The sequence below is a fragment of the Rhopilema esculentum genome, chromosome 12, assembly GCF_057945365.1.
Source record: "Rhopilema esculentum isolate cy_ngs chromosome 12, ASM5794536v1, whole genome shotgun sequence".
NCBI classification, from domain to species: Eukaryota; Metazoa; Cnidaria; class Scyphozoa; order Rhizostomeae; family Rhizostomatidae; genus Rhopilema; species Rhopilema esculentum.
The window spans coordinates 7,632,397-7,652,663 of record NC_142826.1 but is presented as its reverse complement, the minus strand read 5'-3'; the positions used below and the strand labels follow the sequence as shown (position 1 = coordinate 7,652,663).

Genomic DNA, 20,267 nt, shown 5'->3' with positions numbered 1-20,267 from the left:
GAAAAGAAGTTACGCATTTTATACAAAAACACTATCTTCTTTCTTGCTTTGCAGGGCTGCTTGTGAGGTAAGCTAGAAGCATGGTGGTCTCATTAAATGGAAGTGATCCTACAAGGTGCACACCTAATTTATCCATTGATACTCACCTATCAAAAGGAGCAGCCGTTGGTTATATCATTATAGGCGGGATTGGGTTCACTAGCAATGTGTTTATTGACTATATTATTTACCGACTCCGCTTGTATCGTGTGCTTGGGCATTGTCTGATACTAAGTTTGTCCATATCAGACATGATACAAAGCTTACTTGTCTGCACTTTCAATTCTGTGGAATTGCTCACCGAATCAGGGTTTTCTGTCTCCCAGTCCTGGTGCAGATTATCGGCTGGTCTTGGGTTGCTGGCGGTTCTAAGCACTTGTCTGAATCTGGTTGGCATTTCAATGGACAGATTCGTAGCGATTTTCTTTCCACTGCATTACCCGCAGATCGTCACACCGTCAAGAGTTTACGTCTACCTCGCAATTACTTGGATTTCGATGGTTACTTGGTCATTTCTACCATTAATCGGTTGGAACAGCAGCCTTGATTGTCTGAGAAACGGATATACGATTTGTGATTGGGGATTCAGTCTAGATTTCAACTACTTCATAGGAACAAGTGTTGTTGTTTTAACTGCTGTTATCATTGTCATAATTTTACAAGCGACAATTTATGTGCAGGCTATCAAGCAGGCCAGGAAAGTTTATGGCAAAGAATCTGGCCGCGCGGAGGCAGGTAGAGGCGAGCTATCTCGTGTTCAGAAGAAAGTCTCGCGGGTCGTCGCGTTTATTGTGCTAACCTTTTTCATCACATACATCCCATGGTTCTCGTTGGCAATTCGAACAGTAGTTACCCAAAGCGGAGGACATGAAGTAATACTTGCATGCTGCGCTCTCCTGTACACTAATTCTATGTTAAACCCATGGGTTTATGCATCCTCAGATAGCAACATTCGAAAGGAAGTTTTGTCGGCCTTACATTTACGCGGAGGTCGTAACAATCAAGTAAACCCGACATTGTCCACATCTAATGAAAAAAGCGACCAAAAACGACCAAGCAACGGGTCTATGGAAGCTCAGGCATAGAATTACAAAGAAAAAGCAACTGAATGGTCAGTGACACAAGGATAAACTAGATGAGTCTAGACGATTAGTTTCATAAGTTTTTGAAATATATCCGAGCGAGTAATTTTGAATACGGGTGCATTCTCATTACAAAGCGTTTAACTGCCAGACTGTAAAGCACACCACAGATACAGCAGTATTTTCGCCCTTCAAGGGCAAACATACAACGTAGGGGTGTAGTGCTTGAATGTTTTGAAAGCAGTTACTTATAGCGTTGTACCCAGTTGTGTCACCACTAGGCCCTTTGGCCTTGCTTTGACCAAGAAAAGCTGCGATGAGGGTGCCTTCCATGGCTAATTGTGAGCGTACATTACACGAAAATAAAGGCCCTCCATATAAAATGCCAGCAGAACAGAGCAAAGGTAAACAACATTTCATGGCTACTAGAACGAGACTTTTCGTTTTAAGAGCATACACTCAGTATTTTGTGTGCCAATTCATTTCTAGTGTGAGACTTTTCCATTTCAATATTGGTTGAAACGAAAGAGGATTACTTATCAGCTCTCTGCCATTGTGGCTTTTCCAGGAAGGTTTACGTTTTACGAAACATTTACATTCGAAATTACAGCGAGAGGAGAGTATATTGAAGAAAAAGATTGGAATCCTATATTAAGCGATAACATTATTATGAACGAAAGATCCAATTATGGAAATAAAATAAAGAACACTGAGAATGGTACTTCGACACATTTTTATATTTCTTAGTGACATAACTATGGTTAGTCTATAAAAACTCGATGACTATAAATTAAGAGAAAATGACCTTTTATGGATATGTCAGATTCTCAGTTGGTTGGGAAAGTGTAGTTCAAACAACAGTTCGTAATATTTAATTCAGATTAATATACAATTTGACGTCGGACGCAGTATAAATATACTGGAAGAGTAAGTGAGTGACACGGCAAACTGTAAACAGTATACTTTAAAATCAAATCATTATTTTACACATTTTGCAATACCAAAATGTAGATTGATTGAAAATGTTGAAGCTTCCAAGCAAGAAGATTCATAGTGCAGCCTTTCCGAAATACAGCAGCGAAGTAACTTTCTAGGCAAGTGAAAATTACGCTATTCGGTACTTGGTTAGAGGTAGACTGTAGTGAAGTACTTGTCTTCTAGTAGATACTGTCTCTTGTTGTCTCATGCATTCATTGCAACGTAAAACAGAGTAGGTTAGAATGTCACCTATGCATAGCATTAAAGGCAAGCGACGAATACTTAAGTGGCTTAAACTATCTGTCAATCATGAATTGACCAATCGAGAAGAGTCTTACACTCAGACGGTTATTGATTGGCCAATAGTTGAATCAATGGCGTCGCCAGCCCGAAAAAACTGGGGTGGCAAAAAATATTTTCTCGACCGCGCCCTTCAGACTCCCGCATGAAAACAGCTTTATTTAGTATTTTCGCAACGGGGGCTTTTTTGAAAGAACTAAAGTCGAAATCGATCTGATAAAGCACACCCCCCCCCCAAAGGTTTTTCAACGGATTTCGAAAAATTAGAAAATCAATATCTTGGAAAACTCTGCAAAACACCTCGTTGCGAATACGTTGACTGCCTTTAATCTACTAAAATTCGTGTTTTCTACAACTTTCTTCCAAGATTAAATACAAGGAGATCCAAAAGTTTGCGGTAAAATGAATATTAGAAAAAAGAATTATAGCATACGTGAAAGAACAAACACAAATACGATATATAATATTAAATATAATCTTCCTAGCAATACAGGCATTATGTTGTGGATTATAAGTTATGTGGAAGGGCACAAAAATTTTAAAAGCGATATCAATGTCAAGAAAGGCTATAATGTGTTGCATTCTTCAGAATCGTCTTTGTTACTTCTCTTTGACGACAGCTTATCTAGAAGAGGAACAAAAATATCGATTAGTTATTCAAAACGAAACGGGCAAAAGATAGTTACTATTTTTTGATTAGGGCACTCTGCACACCTGTTATACATCATTCCCTGTGTTTAATGTTAAATGCTAAAGAGGGCCTATATGCTTGTTACTACAACAAGAAGCAAGGGAGCGTAGTTCAAAGTGATAAGGATCGATAGACTTGGGGAAGCTGATTTCCTTTAAGGCTTTTAGACGTAAAGCAAAACTTGATCAGATTGGGGAACCCTACCAGGTCAGGTTGAAGAGCATGCTTCAATAACCAAAGAAATGTCTTTGGAAGCAGAAAATATCTGAAAATATGGAGCAGTCTTCAAGCAAATGAATTATATTATCAACATTTGATTGACCGACCGAAGTCAGACTTTCATTTTTGGGAATCTAATAGAACGAATTTATACTTAATGTTTCTGCGCTGGCAAACTCTAAACTGAGCTTCTTCGAACAAAATTCCGTCAGCTTCACAGTCAAAACCTTTGGCAACAACCACAATATATCCCTTACGTGTAAACACATGGGATTGATAAACAAGTTTTCTCCTTAGTAAAGAAGGGTCCTATCACTAAATGTTGAATTTATTTTTACAGTGTGTGCAGAATGCCATAAGCAAAGGCATAAATTCTACAATGCAAAACTTTCGCGAAAATCAATTGTTCTCAATGTCATGAACTTATGGTAGCCTTGTTAGGAAAGTGGCTAGAGTAGTTGAAGTTAATTACTAAAACAAATTCTCGTGTGGGTTAGTATTACTGTAAATTTAACAAGTGTGTGCGTGTTAGAGGTATTTTAAAAATTAGGCTGCATGTAACTAGAAAAACACATGTTATGCAATTGAGAAATGTATAAGATTAGTGGAATTATGCGTTGAGATTAAAAATTGTAAATTGGACCAACCTGAAGAAATTAACATGCTCTCTCTCCGAGGTTTGTAAATATTAATGTGTCTCCTCGTTGTGCATCTTATCCTTTGTACTTTGAACAATTTAGTATAGCGTTACACTGAGATTTATTTTTATCATTAATTTGGCTTATCAACTGAAATTAATTAACAGAGCGACCGACGTTTGTGTTTGCCTGATTACTCCCAGTGTGGCTCTGAACTATTTTATCGCTGTCTCGTTTCTCTCTTAAATTTACTCATAAGTGCAAAATTCTGGTCACAGATTTTCCAATCATTCAGGGAACGTCTTCACTAATAAAATCAAAAATAGGCGTAATGCTTTTTTATCGAAAAATAGAACCAAACCTAAAGACCGTTGGATAGTTTGGTATATAAACAGGAATCAAGAGTCACGTAAAATTTAAACGAAACGATAAAGTTTCAGCCTATCTTTTGCTTCACTCGACTCTCATTATAGTTACATTAGACCTAGCTTGAAAAGCTTAATAGATACAAGTTCAAAGCGACTTCAACGAACTGTGTAATTATTATCGGAGTCGACTGCGGAATAACAGAACAAACAGACATTTTGGAAAAGAACGTTCATGTATATAACATACGAAAAACAGGGTATACGCGATATAAAATACAGAATAAAGAAAGAAGCCTTATAGGCGTTGGTACTTAAATGCATATACAGTTATCCCCCTTGTAAAGAAAAACGAGTACCAATCTTTGAATACACAAATGAATATACAAGATACACATTTATAGTAATAAGAGATTTACATCTGATTTACAGCTTTTAGTATACTAAGCTAAATATACTTTGATATAAGGTATAATAGTACTGGGTCTTTGTAAGTAGCAAGGGAATTTATCATCTTAATAAGCTACTCTAGAAAGCCAGTTGTCTTTCTATCCTTCTAGTATGAGTTACAGAGACGTGCAAATATTCCCCATCTCACGAGGCATAGGGGCATAGAGAATAGTCTCCCGCTTTCTACTTATTTATATGCACTTTTAATAACAGTGAAGATCCCGGCATGATAATTCCGTCAGAGAGGCAGATAATTATACCAAAAATTTAAGAAACATAAGTGTTTTATCCGAGTAAGAGGAAAAAGAGGTCTCGCTGGATAGCATGCAAAATGAGAGGTCAGCGTTTAAAAATATCCACTTTAACAGCCATTGTCTTAAGACTTGCCAAAACAAATCTTTAGGAGCTATTTCTGGTATACCATTGTCAATCAATCAATCTCTTCAATTTTCTTTTAGGCTAGGTAATCTCAAATTTTCAGTTTCTTCGAAAAATAAGAGAATGACACAGTATGATAAGATAATAAATTGACAAGATCTACTAATAAATAATAATAAAACAGTCTTCCTAATCAATAATTGGATGGATTTTGTTTATCAACAGTTTCAATGTCAGCAGTTGACGGTTTCAAGAGAAATCGAATTTTGGTATCAGGATTAGGAATATTTTGATTCTCTTTGTCCACGACCAATACGATTTTAGATTAATGCTTGCAACGTGAACAAGATTGTCACAAAGATGCTCGAAATGTTGCTCATAGAAAATTACCATTGACTGTCTAATACAGATATGCTTACCTTGATAGAATTGGTCTGTTTTTAACTCGACTGTCCCTTAAAATGGCCTCAAAACTTATAAGCTCAGATCCAACGATAATAGGCAGTACAAAGAGGAAATAGGATTTACTTCTATGAATAAAAACGGGTCGTTGACATAACAAAGATAATCAGTGAATTCATAATCGACGTGTGTTGATAAGAAATCCTAGGGCACAAAGTATCTTCGACCGAGTTTTAAACTTGGGAACGTTGTGTGGATTCAAGTTTACTTAAAAAAGCTAACGTTCCAGTTATCCGGAACTCAGATAACTGAGTCCGGACAACCTATGATCTATGTACACGCCTTGTAGTGAGGGATTATGTTGCAGAAAAAAACAACAAAATTTCAACATGCCAAGACAGGTGCTAAAATGTAGATAACTTAGCCTTAAGATTGCATAGCGGGATCTTCACTGTTTTTAAAAAGACTACGAGGGATAAAAATTAGTGCGTTTTAGCACAACGTAGATCTTGATTTCAATTGTCGGCTTCTGAGCCAAGGTTTAAACATTTTAAGAGATCGCCCTTTTTTAAAGTAAACATGTTATACTATTTACCGATTGTTTTTAATATGTTTTAAAAATCAAGAACGTATCCTAGTTTACAATTAAGAGTTTGTGGTATCTGATGCTTAGCTATAGTCTACATGTTTATATACATAGCATCCTGGTTGCGAATTACAGAACGAAGGTATCTACCCTCTTGTGGCTAAGGGCTTGAACGTGAAAAGCCAGTATTCTGAAACAGAAAGAGAATGCCCTGTTAGCCGAGTATAAACAGCTCTGCTCAGACCAAACCAATAGAACCCTTTGTCCACCGCTTTTTGATTGTTAAGCATCCATGATAGTCGGAAACGTTTCAAACTCACATTGCAAAAAATGAATCCACGAGAAAACGCTTATTACCGTGTAATCCTTATTGTGATTCGAAGCAGCGTTCTTGTTGTGAGGCTGCATGAAAAATTCCAATAATTGACGATCATAGGGCAATAAATCTGGAATCAATGCTGTACGACAATGAAAAATTCTGACGAGGATATAAAGGGAATATGGCTTTGAAGGTATGCAGTATACATTTTTATGAACGTCATGGAGACCATCGCAGTTTTATCTAGGGTTCACGCCTACAGTCAAGTTAGGGAGAACTTGATCTTTTTTATGAGTTGCAAATGTACCCCTACCCCGATAAAAACTCAATGATAGCCTTCCTATTTGGAAAACTATTTCAGAAATAATGAGGGGACTGCAGTAGCCCTCCTCAGACCGTTTTTCTCAACAAAGGGACAGTTTCCTCTGATTACCACTTCAAATCATCGTTGATACATGTATAGGAAAAACATGGGTGGAACTATAATATAGCAGCCAATTTTTCTGTTGAGACACCGCCAAGCAGATCATTTGAAATACACTTTTGGATATCATGACACGATAACCAACGTTTATCAGAAAAATTTAAAATAGCATGATTTGTCTCATATTAAACCCCAGGTTAGTGGCATTGTTGAAGCAAAAAGGGTTTTGCTATTTGTTCGAAAATTACGATTTGAAAAATTTTATAAAGCGTTAATTTTATTCGTTAGTTGGAATACTTAATTTGTTAGTTGATTAAATTAATGAGCAGCACAAACGAGAAGGAGACGTTTAAAGTGCTTTTTTAACTGAATTAGTGCAATCATAGAACGGGTTACAAATTAAAAGTCACTCTAGTTTAAGATATCGTTGAAATGGCAACCATAAGCCAAGAGAAACTAATTTCTGCGACTGAAAAAGCCGATATATAGCAGAAAACTCATGAATAGCTGAATAAGGTGTGTAGAAGGCAATAGACAGGAGAGCACACAGTAGAACAAGATGTTTTGCTCTTACTACGACAGATAGAGGAATACGGAAAATGTAGGTAATAAATAAATTGTATATGTAATAGAGAGATCACGGAAAAGCAACAAAGATAGATAGCAGAAACACTTTTCAAGCGATAGAAAAATAAATGGCTACAAATTACAGTCTACAGAAAATATGCTATGTGGCAGAAGAAACAATTAAAAAAATGGTTCCATCCATAAGGAAAATTTGAACTAGAACACAACTTACTGAGCAAATGGGTACCAAGAAAAGTAAAAACAGGTAACATATACAGTGAGCGTGAGATGAATTACATGTAAAAGAGAGAGTAGTTCATGGGCGCATAAAAAATATTATGCCACCTTTTTTTTATTCATAGCTTCATTGTCTTCAGGTGGCCATTAGGTTGTTGTTTACTGCTAAGGTGACAGGAATTGCAAGTCCAAAGAACGGAACGAAACTAAACTGGAACCCAAAAGCATTTGCACAGTAGAAACTGTTGGATGTACAGTAAAATGATCCAAACTGACAGATCTACACAAAAAGGGGCTACATCCCTTTAAGATTGGAAAAGTGTTCATAATTCCCCGGGCCAATGAGCCTTAAAAATCCGTAACCTTCTTGAAAAAAGACCTGGTAACAGAAATTATCCTGTTACCATTTACCATGCTAATGGTCGTTGGGTAACCAACAATAATTCTGGACGATGATAGCCCTATCCATATTGATAGCTGAAACCTTGCTTGCTTCACAGCGTCAATTCATGAATAGATTCACTGTAGCAAACATACATTATTAAACAACAAATATCCTTCATATCAAAAGGTAGAAACAATAGTACATACGCTTTTTAGAATTTTTTGATCAAAATATTACATTTCCTGGCTGCTTAAATTCACGAAAAACAAGTACAGGTTCTACCTGTATTGGAGTCTGTTTGTGACAGATTTTGCAAACTATTTTTTCCATTCACGTTAACAAAACCGTTGAAGAATTAGTTCAAGAAAACCAGGTATCAAAGGCAAAGGTAGGTACAACCATCCCAGGAAACAATCAACTAGATAAATACATTTTCGTATTTTGATAAAAGAATAAAACACTTACGTTCACTTCCGCATCGTTTATCGAAATGGGTGACATTTCTTAGCAGTGTTGTCCATTCTTCAACTTGAGTTTCCCAGACATTTGCGAATACTTCCATGTTTTCTAAAGAAATTTTACTTGAAGGATGACCAGATAGAATCTTGGCTGCTGACACCAGCTATATAAAAGTAAAAATAATGTTTTAATAAAAGTACTTTGGAGAAGGAGCTCAATTCAACAGGATAGAAGGAAATAATTTCTAATTTCTTGGATAGTTTGAGGATATACTATTTCTGATTCTAAGGTAACGAGGTGCCTTTCAAATGTGGTCCTTTCCAGGTTTCTCTAGAAACAGCATTTCGGCCAGTAAGCCTTCACTTTCCAACGGGAAACAGTTATGATGTTAGGGCGTCCATTGTCGATTATTTGAACTCAAAATAAACAGAATTTAACAAATAAATAATTGAAGGTAAAAAACAAAGTAAATTACCTGCGGAAGAAATATTTTCATGTTTTCTTCGATTTTATTCGCAGTTATCACAACCGGCTCACTTTGTGTTATGTTGCAAATTAACTTCGATACCTGTAACAGAATTCGTTCCAGTTAACAATGCCAAAACCCTCCCTAAAAATGACAATACAAACAGAGGACATAAAGCATAAAGGTAGCCATTTTTCTCAATAAAAAGAAAGCACTGTAGAGTAGCGAACTAAAACCACCCTGTTCTACACACTAAAGCAAGAATATTTGCAAAAAGGCCTTCTATAAAGGGTCTTTTAAGTCGTGAACAGCGGTTTCTCTAAAAAATTAAATTTTGATCCCAAGGATCTTTGAAAAACCTTCTTCAATTGGTTGATTAATATGAAATATTTGCGTTTAAGAATAAAAGAAATTTATCGGTGGTAAAGAAGGATGCAAAAAACTGATGTTCATACCTCCTTCATTTTCCGTGAATCTTCCTCAAGTTTTTCTCCATACAGGTCAACCGAACCTGGGTCCCCGTTGACGGAGGATAGCCTTAGCTTTTGTAAATTTGGCTTCCAGGCTTGATTTATGAAAACCTCTGTCAGCAAATCAAGTGACACGTTGGTAAGCTACAAAATGCAAATTAGTAATTGCATTTTATTACAGCAGTAAACACGTTTTATTACACGAAAAAGTAAATTGACTAGATCAAAAACTGTTTTCATTTGCTGTTGGTACGACTATGAAGAAGCATCAATGTCAAATTGACTTATCTGAAGTTACAAAAACCAAAATAATAGGTTTTTTCAAGTAAATAATTATTGTTAATTTGAACACTGTTCAAAATAAAACACAACAATATATAACTGTAGAATATGCATCATTTGGTGCAACGTTATACAGAATTTAAACCTGATCATATAAAAAGGTTCTACTTGAAAAAGAAATGAATAAGATCAATTTTGCATCAAGGCCCATGGGAAAGGCTTACTTTTCAGACGCTTAATAGGGAAGGGGGTTTACTAGGGAAGAGAGCTTAATAGAGAGGGGGCTTTTTTAAATACATGCTGCTTGGAGTTTAAATACACTGACCCTGGGCATTTAAAAGACGGAGCTGTGATCCCAGAATAACTCAAAGCAATGACAAGTAAAAAGGCCTTGATAAGGATTTTAAAGTATTAACTGGAAAAAAGGAGGACCATCTGAAACATATAAATCTAAATGACAATGGACCAAACATCACAAAAAAAATTATACTTGCTGTTATACTTGAAATGTTGAACTATCGATTATTACGGGGCTAAATAGAAAAGGGAGGTCTATTATTCTCCTTTTCTAAAAAGGGGGGCTTATTAGAAAAAGAGACTCGAACTCAAAACAGGGCATACATGAGGAATCAGTGAGACTGTTAAGGGCAATCATACAGCTTTGGTCTCAATCCCAATGCCACACCTGCCGAAGCATTGCCACAAGGACCCATCAAATAGGTAACATGTAGGTTGGTGTCAGCCGTGTCAAAAATCAAAGCCTTAGGATTGGCTCAAAGAACTTCTAAAGTAATGTGGATTCAAGTTTAGCGATTCACAATTTGCTACTGACTTAACCTCGAATTAAAATCCTGGTTTCTTGGTCAAATCCGACCACATCAAACAGCACGTCAATAAGACGTTCAGACCAACCTGTAAAGAGTGTCTTTCCTGGAGCTGATAAAAATTATTTGATAACAAGCAAAACACTTTACTCACATCAGTATTTATGTCATTCATAATTTTACTAATTTGTTTTAACAATTGGCAGAGCGATTCATCCAAGGATTCCTAAAACGAAGACAAACCCTAATCAATTTAAGATACTTCAATTTGAACAATTTTTTTGCGGTACCGAATTTGAAAATGGCTTTGAAAAAAGCAAACATTTTACGACATACTAAAAGCTTTTTCGTCTGACACTCCTCAAGTACCTGTAGGTCTAGGTCTAGGTGTAGGTCGACAGTCCTGTAGGTCTAGAAACACTGTTAAAACAAGTGATTCTGCCATTGGTCAACATCTTTTAGACAACCCAGATTGTGCAAAACTCTATAATGACGACATGTTTCGGATAATTGGCAGATCCCTGTCGTCCATCCATCCAGCAGTTTTGGAGTCAATCTACATAAAAACGAAAAAGCCGCCTTTGTGTAGACAAAAGGAGTTCGTTTTCTCTCTTGGACTCCATTGGTAATTTTTCTTTAGGCTCGCGGCACTGATTGGTCAACTATACCGGTCTTGTGCTTGCGTTTTTCTGATTGGCCTATTTCGATCCACAACTGGGTATATTTTTTTCGATCGTGTTTTTTCGGAACCTATTCTGACGTTTTATGCTCTGAGGAGTGTCAGACGAAAAAGCTTTTAGTATGTCGTAAAATGTTTGCTTTTTTCAAAGCCATTTTCATACTTCAATTTCTTATAACAGACAGACAAATACCGAGGAATTACTAGAAAAGGTTCGGTGATAGGAAAGAAAAGAGCAAATCCAGCTAAATTTATGTTCACGAGTACACGACATGTTTTTTGAGAATAACACTGGGAATAATACTTTTAATTTCATATACGTCATACGAAACATTTTTAAGAGATAAAACGTCTTCTCAAAATTTCGTAATGAAAGATTCGCTGTATTGTTTAAAGCAAGGAAGTAGAAAATGTTTTATCTACAATATGTAAACTCATATTGAAAACATGCATAGAAACGCAGTGAAACATAATCTGATAGTGGTTAACTTTAGGTTTGAAATCTTCCAAAGATTTCAGAGCCCATTTATTGAGAAAATTATTTTGGAAAATGTTATATAAAAGTTCTACAACGATAACATCTGTCCTTTATGTAGAAACAGTTTGTTTTTTGGAAACTAAACAAAAGAACATAGCATATCTTTTCAAATATGCGTTTTATTCAGAAAACCGTTATGCAAGTTAAAAATATCTGGATGTCTATCTGAGTTTTCTAAGTCAGCAGATTGCTGATTACCAGAGAAAAGTACAGTAAGAAATAATCTTAAATTATTTTCATTGTATTTGTTTAGAAAACGGCAAACACAGTAATAGATTAGTAGGCAAATTTCGTTACGATATCTTGAACATACGTCACTGCATGTTTTGAATTCCCCAATCAGGTCCTGCAATAGATCCCTCAGATTTGCACAGTAGGCCATAATCCGATTTTTCTTAGGACTTGGAATAAATTCTGAGTTGATTAAATTTTCTGAGTCCGAAATTATCTTTTTCAACTTATCCATTATTTCTGGCCTTATCTCGGTGTCATCTGGCCTCTGAAACAGAACCTCTACAGCAACCTATCAGTAAAAGAATAAACTACATTGTCACCAGTAGTATAAGACAGTGAAATCATTAAATGAGTACTATGTACTAATATCGATGATTATAATTTACGAATCTAGCTTTTCACGAACTTCTCGCTGCTACGAACTAACAGTCCGGTGATGCTTCATGTGTAAACAACCCTATATATAAGTCCCGTTATCAAAATTCTACCTCTTGGTGCATACAGAATTCAAAATACCGTAGTTTCACTGAATAACTAGTTTCTTAAATGATATTTAAGTCCTTCTAAAAAGCAAATCTATATACAATCACTGCCAAAATTACTTGGAACACCTAACACTTTGCGCTGTGCCTTTCTATTTTTCATTTGTTTTCTTGAATACTACCACTTCCGCCCCCCCTTTCCCCCCAAAACAATGTTGAAAGTATAGAAAAATATCAAACAATCCACAAGAGAAAGCGTACTCCATAACCCCTTTCTTTTTTCTATAGTAAATCAACATTATTCTTAGGGGGAGAGGGGGATGGCTGAATTTGCCTTTGAAAACCTACGTTTGTTAATGCTATACAAGAAAGTGCTATAAAGCCTTTTGAGAAATGGCGCAAAAAATGGAAACAAAATGTGCGGTTAATGGAATTTAGCTTGGACTGCGACACAATTTAAAAAATAGTCTTCTAAAATCAGTCCTCTAATTACTCAGTATCGATGGAATGAAATTAACATTGGGAGGAGGGGGCTGCTCAATCAGCTGCTGTTCCAATATGCAATATTAGCTGCAAAAATCTCGCATACATTTGGGTAAAACAGTCGCTTTTATCGAAACACATTGTGTAGCGGAATGTACAAACATTACGCAAATGAGAGGCCCATTGACAAGGACAGTAAAAATATTTGCACAAAATAATTTGCGATTGGAGTTAAAGTGTACAATCTCACCTCAAAGTCTTTAAACTCCATTCCTAGTCCTCTAGACATTTCAAGTGATGGTTCGTACGAATTTTCCTGAACTATTTCTTTCAGAGTTGACATAGCAGTCCGCATGCACTGAAAAACTCCACTGCGATTTCCGAGAGCCAATGGAGAGTCGGGATGGCGTAGACACGTCTAAAAGAAACACAAAAATAGGAAAAGCCCGAATACGACATCTGAGGGAGCATCTGTGATTTCCATAGTTGATCGAATTTTCTCAAGAAAAAAGTTCTCAGTTTTAAGGCAGTTATGAGAAATGTTTATTTTTCTATGTTAAATTCAATATTTGACCATTTTATCAGAGGTGTATATGATGAAAAATGATCAAAACTTAGTCATTGTGCTTATTTGACCTCATTGTTAAAATTGCTCACAGCTTGGAACTCCTTTAATTTTGAAACCTTTGTACTTTTTCTTTCTCAAATTTAGCAGTTAAAGGAACTTACAAGGATCTGCATAACTGGTTAAGAACTTAGAAAAATCTCGCAATAAATTTTTTCATATCACTGTAAATAAAATTATGACAGCCCAGCTCTAGATTTTTGGTACAAATGTAGTCTCTAAAAGCAAAGACAAGTTTTAGGCCAATCATTGATTATTAAAGCTCTTGATAAGATTTGACATTAAGTCTTTTCGGGTGAAATTCATGAAATTTATATTTACTTGCAAAAGCATATATAATTTGCATTTGCATGCAAATGCATGAAAAGACATAATGGTGAGATAGAATGCCTGTTGTTTGTTAATTAAACTGTCTACTTTGGTCTACAAAAAAATCCTTATGAGAGCTGAGCTTTAACTTAAACTTACCTTGCAAGATGTAAGAAGCATCATTGTTGACTTTTCCAAAACAGCCCTTGCAGCACACATTTCAGCCCTTTGTTTATCATCTTTAAGGTCCTGTGCAAGATAACCAAAGCAATTGCTTACTGAGGCACAAGAGCAACTTAAGTACAGAAGATTCTGCAAAAAGACAGGATTTAAAAATAATTCACAAGCAAAGCAAGACTGATATCATATTAAAAACTTGTATTCATAAAATATAAAGGTGATTACATTCTGACGGTCACCAGAAACATGGGCCAGCTCAACCATGTCTGCTCCAAACTGGCTAAAAGCTTGAACAAAATCTGTGAAAATATGTACATTTTCCAACTCTCTCAGCTTTTCATCCACCTGGAAAGAAAAATGATCAAATTTGTCACCTTGGTAAAAATATTTTTAGCAGAAATTTTCAAATAACAAGATAAGATTTTAGCTATATGAAAGAAGATTTTTGGAGCCCTTGAGGATGCCAAAACAACAGTGCGTTGAAAAGGCATTGAAGAGGGTTCATTCTACACAGAGTGGAGGCAATGGAAAAAGTGGTTTGCAAGGGCAGATCAAGAGAAAAAAGTGACTGAGTTCGGGGCCAGGCTTGGTCAGAGAAAAATATTCTTGGCCTTCGCTTATTGGCTAAACCACCAGGTTGAGATTTTCTAGTAGAGGGTGGGAGAGCTGGAGGATCATCCTTGAATTTGTCAATGAATTTATCCTTATCAAAAATTATATTAAAATGACATAAGCTAAATTGATAAAAACATACCTTTTCTGCGGCCCTGACCAGCTTTTTGACAGCAACAACATCTGCTAGTAGCAGACTTCTAGTAATTGAGCCAAGTAGCACTCTAGACACTTGAACAATAGCAGCTTTATCAAGAGACAGGCTCTCATTCAAGTCTGTAAGTTTAAGAATGATCTCTCCACTTTTTAAAGCTTCTGAACAGGTTTCATTCATGTCATCAGCAATATCATCATTTTCTGCAGCTATGGTTTGGCCAACATTTGAAAAACTGTCAATTGCTTTCTGTATATTTGTGCCAGCAGCTTTTAAAATCTGTTTACTTTTGTCTGTAAGTTTTATTCGCTCTTTTAGGTTGACAAGTGTTGTGATCTTAAACAACAAAAATATAATGCAGCAAGCAATCCATAATAGCAAGGTAGATCAGAATTGCAAATCTCATAGAAGCCTTTAAATCAAGGAGATTTGCTATCCTTTTCAACTGCTCCTTATATCAATGTCCGTAATAATAAGCTACTTGACATGCTTCTCTTATAATGAATTACTAGGGTTAGATTGCTAACTTTTACTGAAGTGAAGAGAATCTCACATCTATCAAAAGACCTGCTGAACATTTCCGTCAATGCTGCAAGGAACTCTCAAAGAAATTTTCAATGTTTTTTACAATATCATATGCATCTTTAATACCTGGTCATGTGAAGGGTTTCAGCATTGGCAGGCCTTCCTAGGAATAAATTAGCACAAGTGTGACATTTCACACCCCTAGGCTGATTTAGGCATGTGATGGAGTGCTATTGGTGTTTTGTCTTATTTCTACAAATGTTTAATTACATAGTATATGGAGCCTTCACAAACCCCCTTTCTTAAGTCATTTTTTCAGTTTTCACACAACTTTAGCAATTTATTTTTTTGCGGCAAAACGATAAAGAAAGGGTAAGGATATTGCCAGAGATCTTTACTAAATTTGATGCTGAAAGTATTTTAGATGCAGTTACCGGCAATCCCTCTTGCCACCAACCATGGTGGCAGTCTTCATGAAACCCTTGAAAAAAGTTAAAATTTTTGCCCAAACTTTCAATTGTGTATCATCAAAAGGTATATGAAAACAGCTTTGAAAACATTACGATTTGAAAATGGCACGATTTGAAAATGGCATGATTTGAAAATGGCATGATTTGAAAGTGGCACAAAATGTTTCAGTGCAAACGCTTGAAACAAAACAACTTTATGCAGATGTATCCAAGTGTAATAATAATATAATAATAATGATAATACCTTTTTACTGAGTTGGTTTGACAATAGTGTGAACACTAATAAACACTAACATGAAGCAATTTAGGAGATTGAATTATGGAAGTTGTTGACTGCAAGCGTTTCAGGCACATTGATTTTAGAAATAACAATCTTTTATAAGAACTTTCATTGACTTGCATTTTTAGAGAAATTTATTTCACTTGACGAGAATTCCAAATCTTTAGACCCAAAAACACTTAAAAAAATTTCATGCTTTTGTCACAACCTGTCGTTTTCCAAATGAATAATTTGTGGAAGAACGGGACATCCTCAAAAATGCCATATTGCACAAGCCCTTCTGGGGAGGGTTGTTTAGCATTGCATCATTCTCCATTTATTTTTAACCCAGCTGGCGATGGCAACTGGTACTGAAATCACTGGCATAAAAGAATAGCGTACAGAAAGCAAGCTTTCCAGCATGGGGCCATTGGCGAAGGCTTTCAAAAAACAACAGCTCCTTAGAATGATAGATGCCTGACGATCTGATATTTCGCACACAACTTGCTCCAAATCTTTGTTGCATATTGCTTATTGTCACGGACTTAAATAGTATAACCCTAAAATGTCACTGTTGCCCCATTTCAGGAATATGGCAAGCTCCTTTGTAACCCCTTTACATTTTTTGCTGAAGACACCAAACTTACAAGTATAGATCAGAAGAAATACGGCACAAATCTTTTGTTTGAAAATTCAACTTAATTTACCAATTGAAAAAGGTATTTTAGAAACATCTGCATGCTAACACAGGTCTATGATAAAAATGCGTGATAAAAATGTTTTTATGAGCACTGGACTAGAAAATGATTACATTGACGTATAATCATGGTTTCTGCAGCCTTAGATGTAAGAATTAAATTTACCAGACCACTACTAGCCCTGATACTATGGTCATTTGGTCTATGTTTGATTGCATTCAAGTGTCATCACAACAGCTCTTCAAAATGATTATGATGACCCAGGACTGTGGACAGGACCGGTGAAACACATGAAAATAAAACACAAACACGCTTATTATGATTGGGGGATGAGGGGTCCCAAACTGTTGATGACCACAGGGCAAACAGTGCATGACTACATTATTATATAAAGTATGCATTTAACGTTTACATTTAATGTGTCATCAAAAATAATGATCCTGAATATATTTATGCCAATGTATGTGGCACAGACAGGAGAGGCTGGCACCCATTTAAATGTTGTATTAGAATGTGATGATGAGTAAAACAATACGGGAAATAAACATCCACCTAACTTGTGCACAAATTTCATATTTAAAGAGTTTTTTACCAATTTGGTTTTAAACAACATCTAAATAATCAGATTATATCCCTTAAAGCGTGTCACATGTTTATATCCCTTCATTAACATGTTTCTGTCCAGAAAGCTATTTCAATATTTTTTGCTTGACCTACAAAAACACAAGCTTTTTTTCTTTTTTTGTAACATTTTAGATCTTGCAGATGAGATGATATATTTCATTTTACTAAAGATGTTGTTGTGCCCCTCTACTTCTCTCCTCCAAGTTCTATCAAGGCTGCATGCAAAATGGATTCTCTGATACACTACCCTCATGCTAGCCTGTGGGTGAGATCCTTATTGTTAGGGTAGGGTCTCACTGGTACCATAATAAGCTGATGCACAACAGCTTATCAGCCTTCTTTGGTCAGTAAACCCGGGCTTATAAGAAAGCTTATCTTAATACACTTAAAGGAACACTTGCTTTTATAGTTCAAACATGTTTCATTTTGGACATTTGCATTGAATCAACTACTACATATCAAAAGTCAAAAAAAGGAGGAAGATAAGTATAAACTTATGAGGAACAGTTTTGTTTTTATAAGAAGTTAATGGAAAACGAAAATTTTAAATGAAGCAATCAAATGCACCATTTTCTAAATAAAAGATGACTTTAAAGGGGAGCAGCCAGTTGCTCTTTTTGTCACCATATATTCATGGAAGAATTTAAGTAGACTCAGGTGCTCCATCTTTAAACCCAATGGATAACAGATTAATGTATAATTTTAGTACCTTGTTCTCAGAGCTTTTGTGTGTATTAGAAAACAAGATTTAATACATTCGCCCAGAGAAGTAGACAGTCAGTGCTTGTTCACCCTTTATTTAATTATACCGTCTTGTTTGACATAGGGCCCAAAGGGGTTCTTGGATCTGCAATTTGCAATGAGTAAAACTTAAATATCTTAATACTTATGCTTGGGTAGATATAGCTAGTCAGTTTGCAAAAACAACATCACCAAAATAAAATAAATTACTGATTTTTATCAATGATGAGATAGGCACAACTGGCAATGCCCACATAATAATATGACACTGACAGACAACAACTGGTTGAAAGATCCCCATGAAACAGACAGTGTGGACAAGACATTGGAAAATGCTAGACAGGATATTCGGGAAAGGGAATTTATCTATGAGCAACTCTGTATAATTGGGAGCAATTTGACATCTGTGGTTGGTACCATTGAATACGCTTAAGAAATTAATAAGATTCCTTTGTAAAGCAAGTTACAAATAGTAAATAAATAGGCTAGTGCATTTTTCAAAATGAAGAACGTAGTTTGCATTTATAGAAGACAAAGTTGTCTTTTTACAGCACGGTCTATTTCCAATATCAAACAGGATAAAATCCATCCCCTAACAAATCTATACAGTCCATTTTGCAATTGACTGACAATCTATACACCAAGTGAAAAATTAGACACGGGTTTACCTGTCCCTGTTAAAATTTTCCAAATTAGCAAACAGTCGTTTTAAAAAAGGAATTTTTTGGAGAACAAGCAACTGACAACTGACCCTTGGAACAAACGTGACAAGCGGTACCTGTTGTTTCAATCAAATCAGCTTTTATGTTTGCATGAAAAGAATGGTAAAATATTTAAATGTTGAGATAATATACCTGTGCAACTAATGGCACGAGAGCTTGTTCAACAGATCTTGTACGAATTTCAAGATTTTTTGCATCCCATCTCGCCATGACCACGAAAAATTTCGATAGCACGCGTGGGCCTAAGCACCTCGTGCAAAATTGTTCACTTTAACTTGGTGTCACATCCGTGCCGAGGAAATGCAAAAACAAATTCCAGTGCTTTACTGGACTGGCAAATACTGTCAAAGAAAAATAGATTTCCACTGGACCATTTTTATCCCATTTCAGGCTGTGCCATCGCCCTAAGCCGCAAATCGTCTCACAACAAACAAACGCAGGGGGCGCGTCTCAATCTATCGCTTCGCATGGTGCGCTTTGTTCCACGGACGCGCTTTGCATCCGAAGAATTTTATCAATCATTTTTGCATTATCCCTTATTGTTGAGTACAAGGGACTTAATGTTTTCAGTTTCCTAAATTTCAAAAGAACATCGTTAACGGATTTTGATTATCAAATCAAAACACGTTATACGCTTTCAGGATAATATTTTGCATAACATCAAAAACAAATAAGGTCAGCATCCCAAACGCCGAGAAAATTGTGAACAAACACGGGTTATGATGTGGTTTCGGTGTGGTTTTAGTGGCATTTCAACTTTCAAATTAACAAAAAAGTTTGAGTACAACTAAATGTACAACTTGCCACAAACATGAATTCCATTGTTGTTGAAAAAAGGACACTGATCTAACTTTTGACGACATAAGAAATAGCGATAGACCAGGCGGAGATTAGGGGAATGGTCGCTCGAGGGCGAAATTTATGGGACCAAGTGTATTGTCAATTCGAGGGTGCTGATTTCGAAAATCGATGTTAACAATCTTTTGGTGGTACAAAACTTGTAAATGGCTTTGAAAAAAGCAAACATTTAGTAAACTAAAGCTTTTCGTCTGACACTCTTCAGAGTTTAAAACGTCAGAACATAGATCGAAAACTCTACGCTAAGAAATATATATACCCAGTTGTGGATCAAAATCGATGTTATACGGGGATTTTGGGGGGCCATCAGCCTCTTTTCATGTTTGAAGTCTCGTTTTTGAGTATATGAAAGTATTGAAAAAACAGTTTCAATGGAAAAAATTTTAAGTCTTAAAGCTAATTAAGCATATTTCTTGCGCATAAATGCTTAAAATTGAATTATGGTCTGTTAAGGGGGGCCAAAAGCCTCGTTTTCACGAGAAAATTGCGTAATCTTAAAATTTTTATCCTTAA

At 35.9% G+C, this 20,267-nt stretch overlaps 2 protein-coding genes across 6 annotated transcripts in view; one reads left to right on the top strand and one right to left on the bottom strand.

The window, feature by feature from the left end:
- Positions 1–5,807, top strand: part of LOC135681768 (histamine H2 receptor) — a 33,374-nt gene extending 27,567 nt beyond the window's left edge. For all 3 annotated transcript variants that reach the window (XM_065196372.2, XM_065196371.2, XM_065196370.2), the window contains exon 2: positions 55–5,807. In XM_065196372.2, coding sequence (XP_065052444.2) covers positions 81–1,124 — 1,044 coding nt within the window. In that variant the 5' untranslated portion in view covers positions 55–80 and the 3' untranslated portion in view covers positions 1,125–5,807. The remainder of the gene's footprint in view (positions 1–54) is intronic.
- On the bottom strand, positions 2,852–19,354 carry LOC135681766 (alpha-catulin). Of its 3 annotated transcripts, XR_010515644.2 has the most exons (12): positions 19,029–19,354; positions 14,846–15,193; positions 14,317–14,436; positions 14,071–14,160; positions 13,228–13,395; positions 12,092–12,301; positions 10,716–10,787; positions 9,441–9,599; positions 8,995–9,087; positions 8,526–8,682; positions 3,957–6,318; positions 2,852–3,024 (listed from the first exon to the last, which is right to left on the bottom strand). XR_010515644.2 is itself a non-coding variant. In XM_065196367.2 (11 exons), exons 1-11 carry the CDS (start codon positions 19,104–19,106, stop codon positions 2,966–2,968), a joined length of 1,554 nt encoding a protein of 517 aa, XP_065052439.1. In that variant the 5' UTR covers positions 19,107–19,353; the 3' UTR covers positions 2,852–2,965. The 3 variants fall into 3 exon arrangements, 2 of the variants coding, with proteins under 2 accessions (XP_065052439.1, XP_065052441.1); XM_065196367.2 differs by lacking the exon at positions 3,957–6,318 and having other exon boundaries at positions 19,029–19,353; XM_065196369.2 differs by lacking the exons at positions 2,852–3,024; positions 3,957–6,318 and adding an exon at positions 6,333–6,530.
- Between the last annotated feature and the right edge of the window lie 913 nt (positions 19,355–20,267).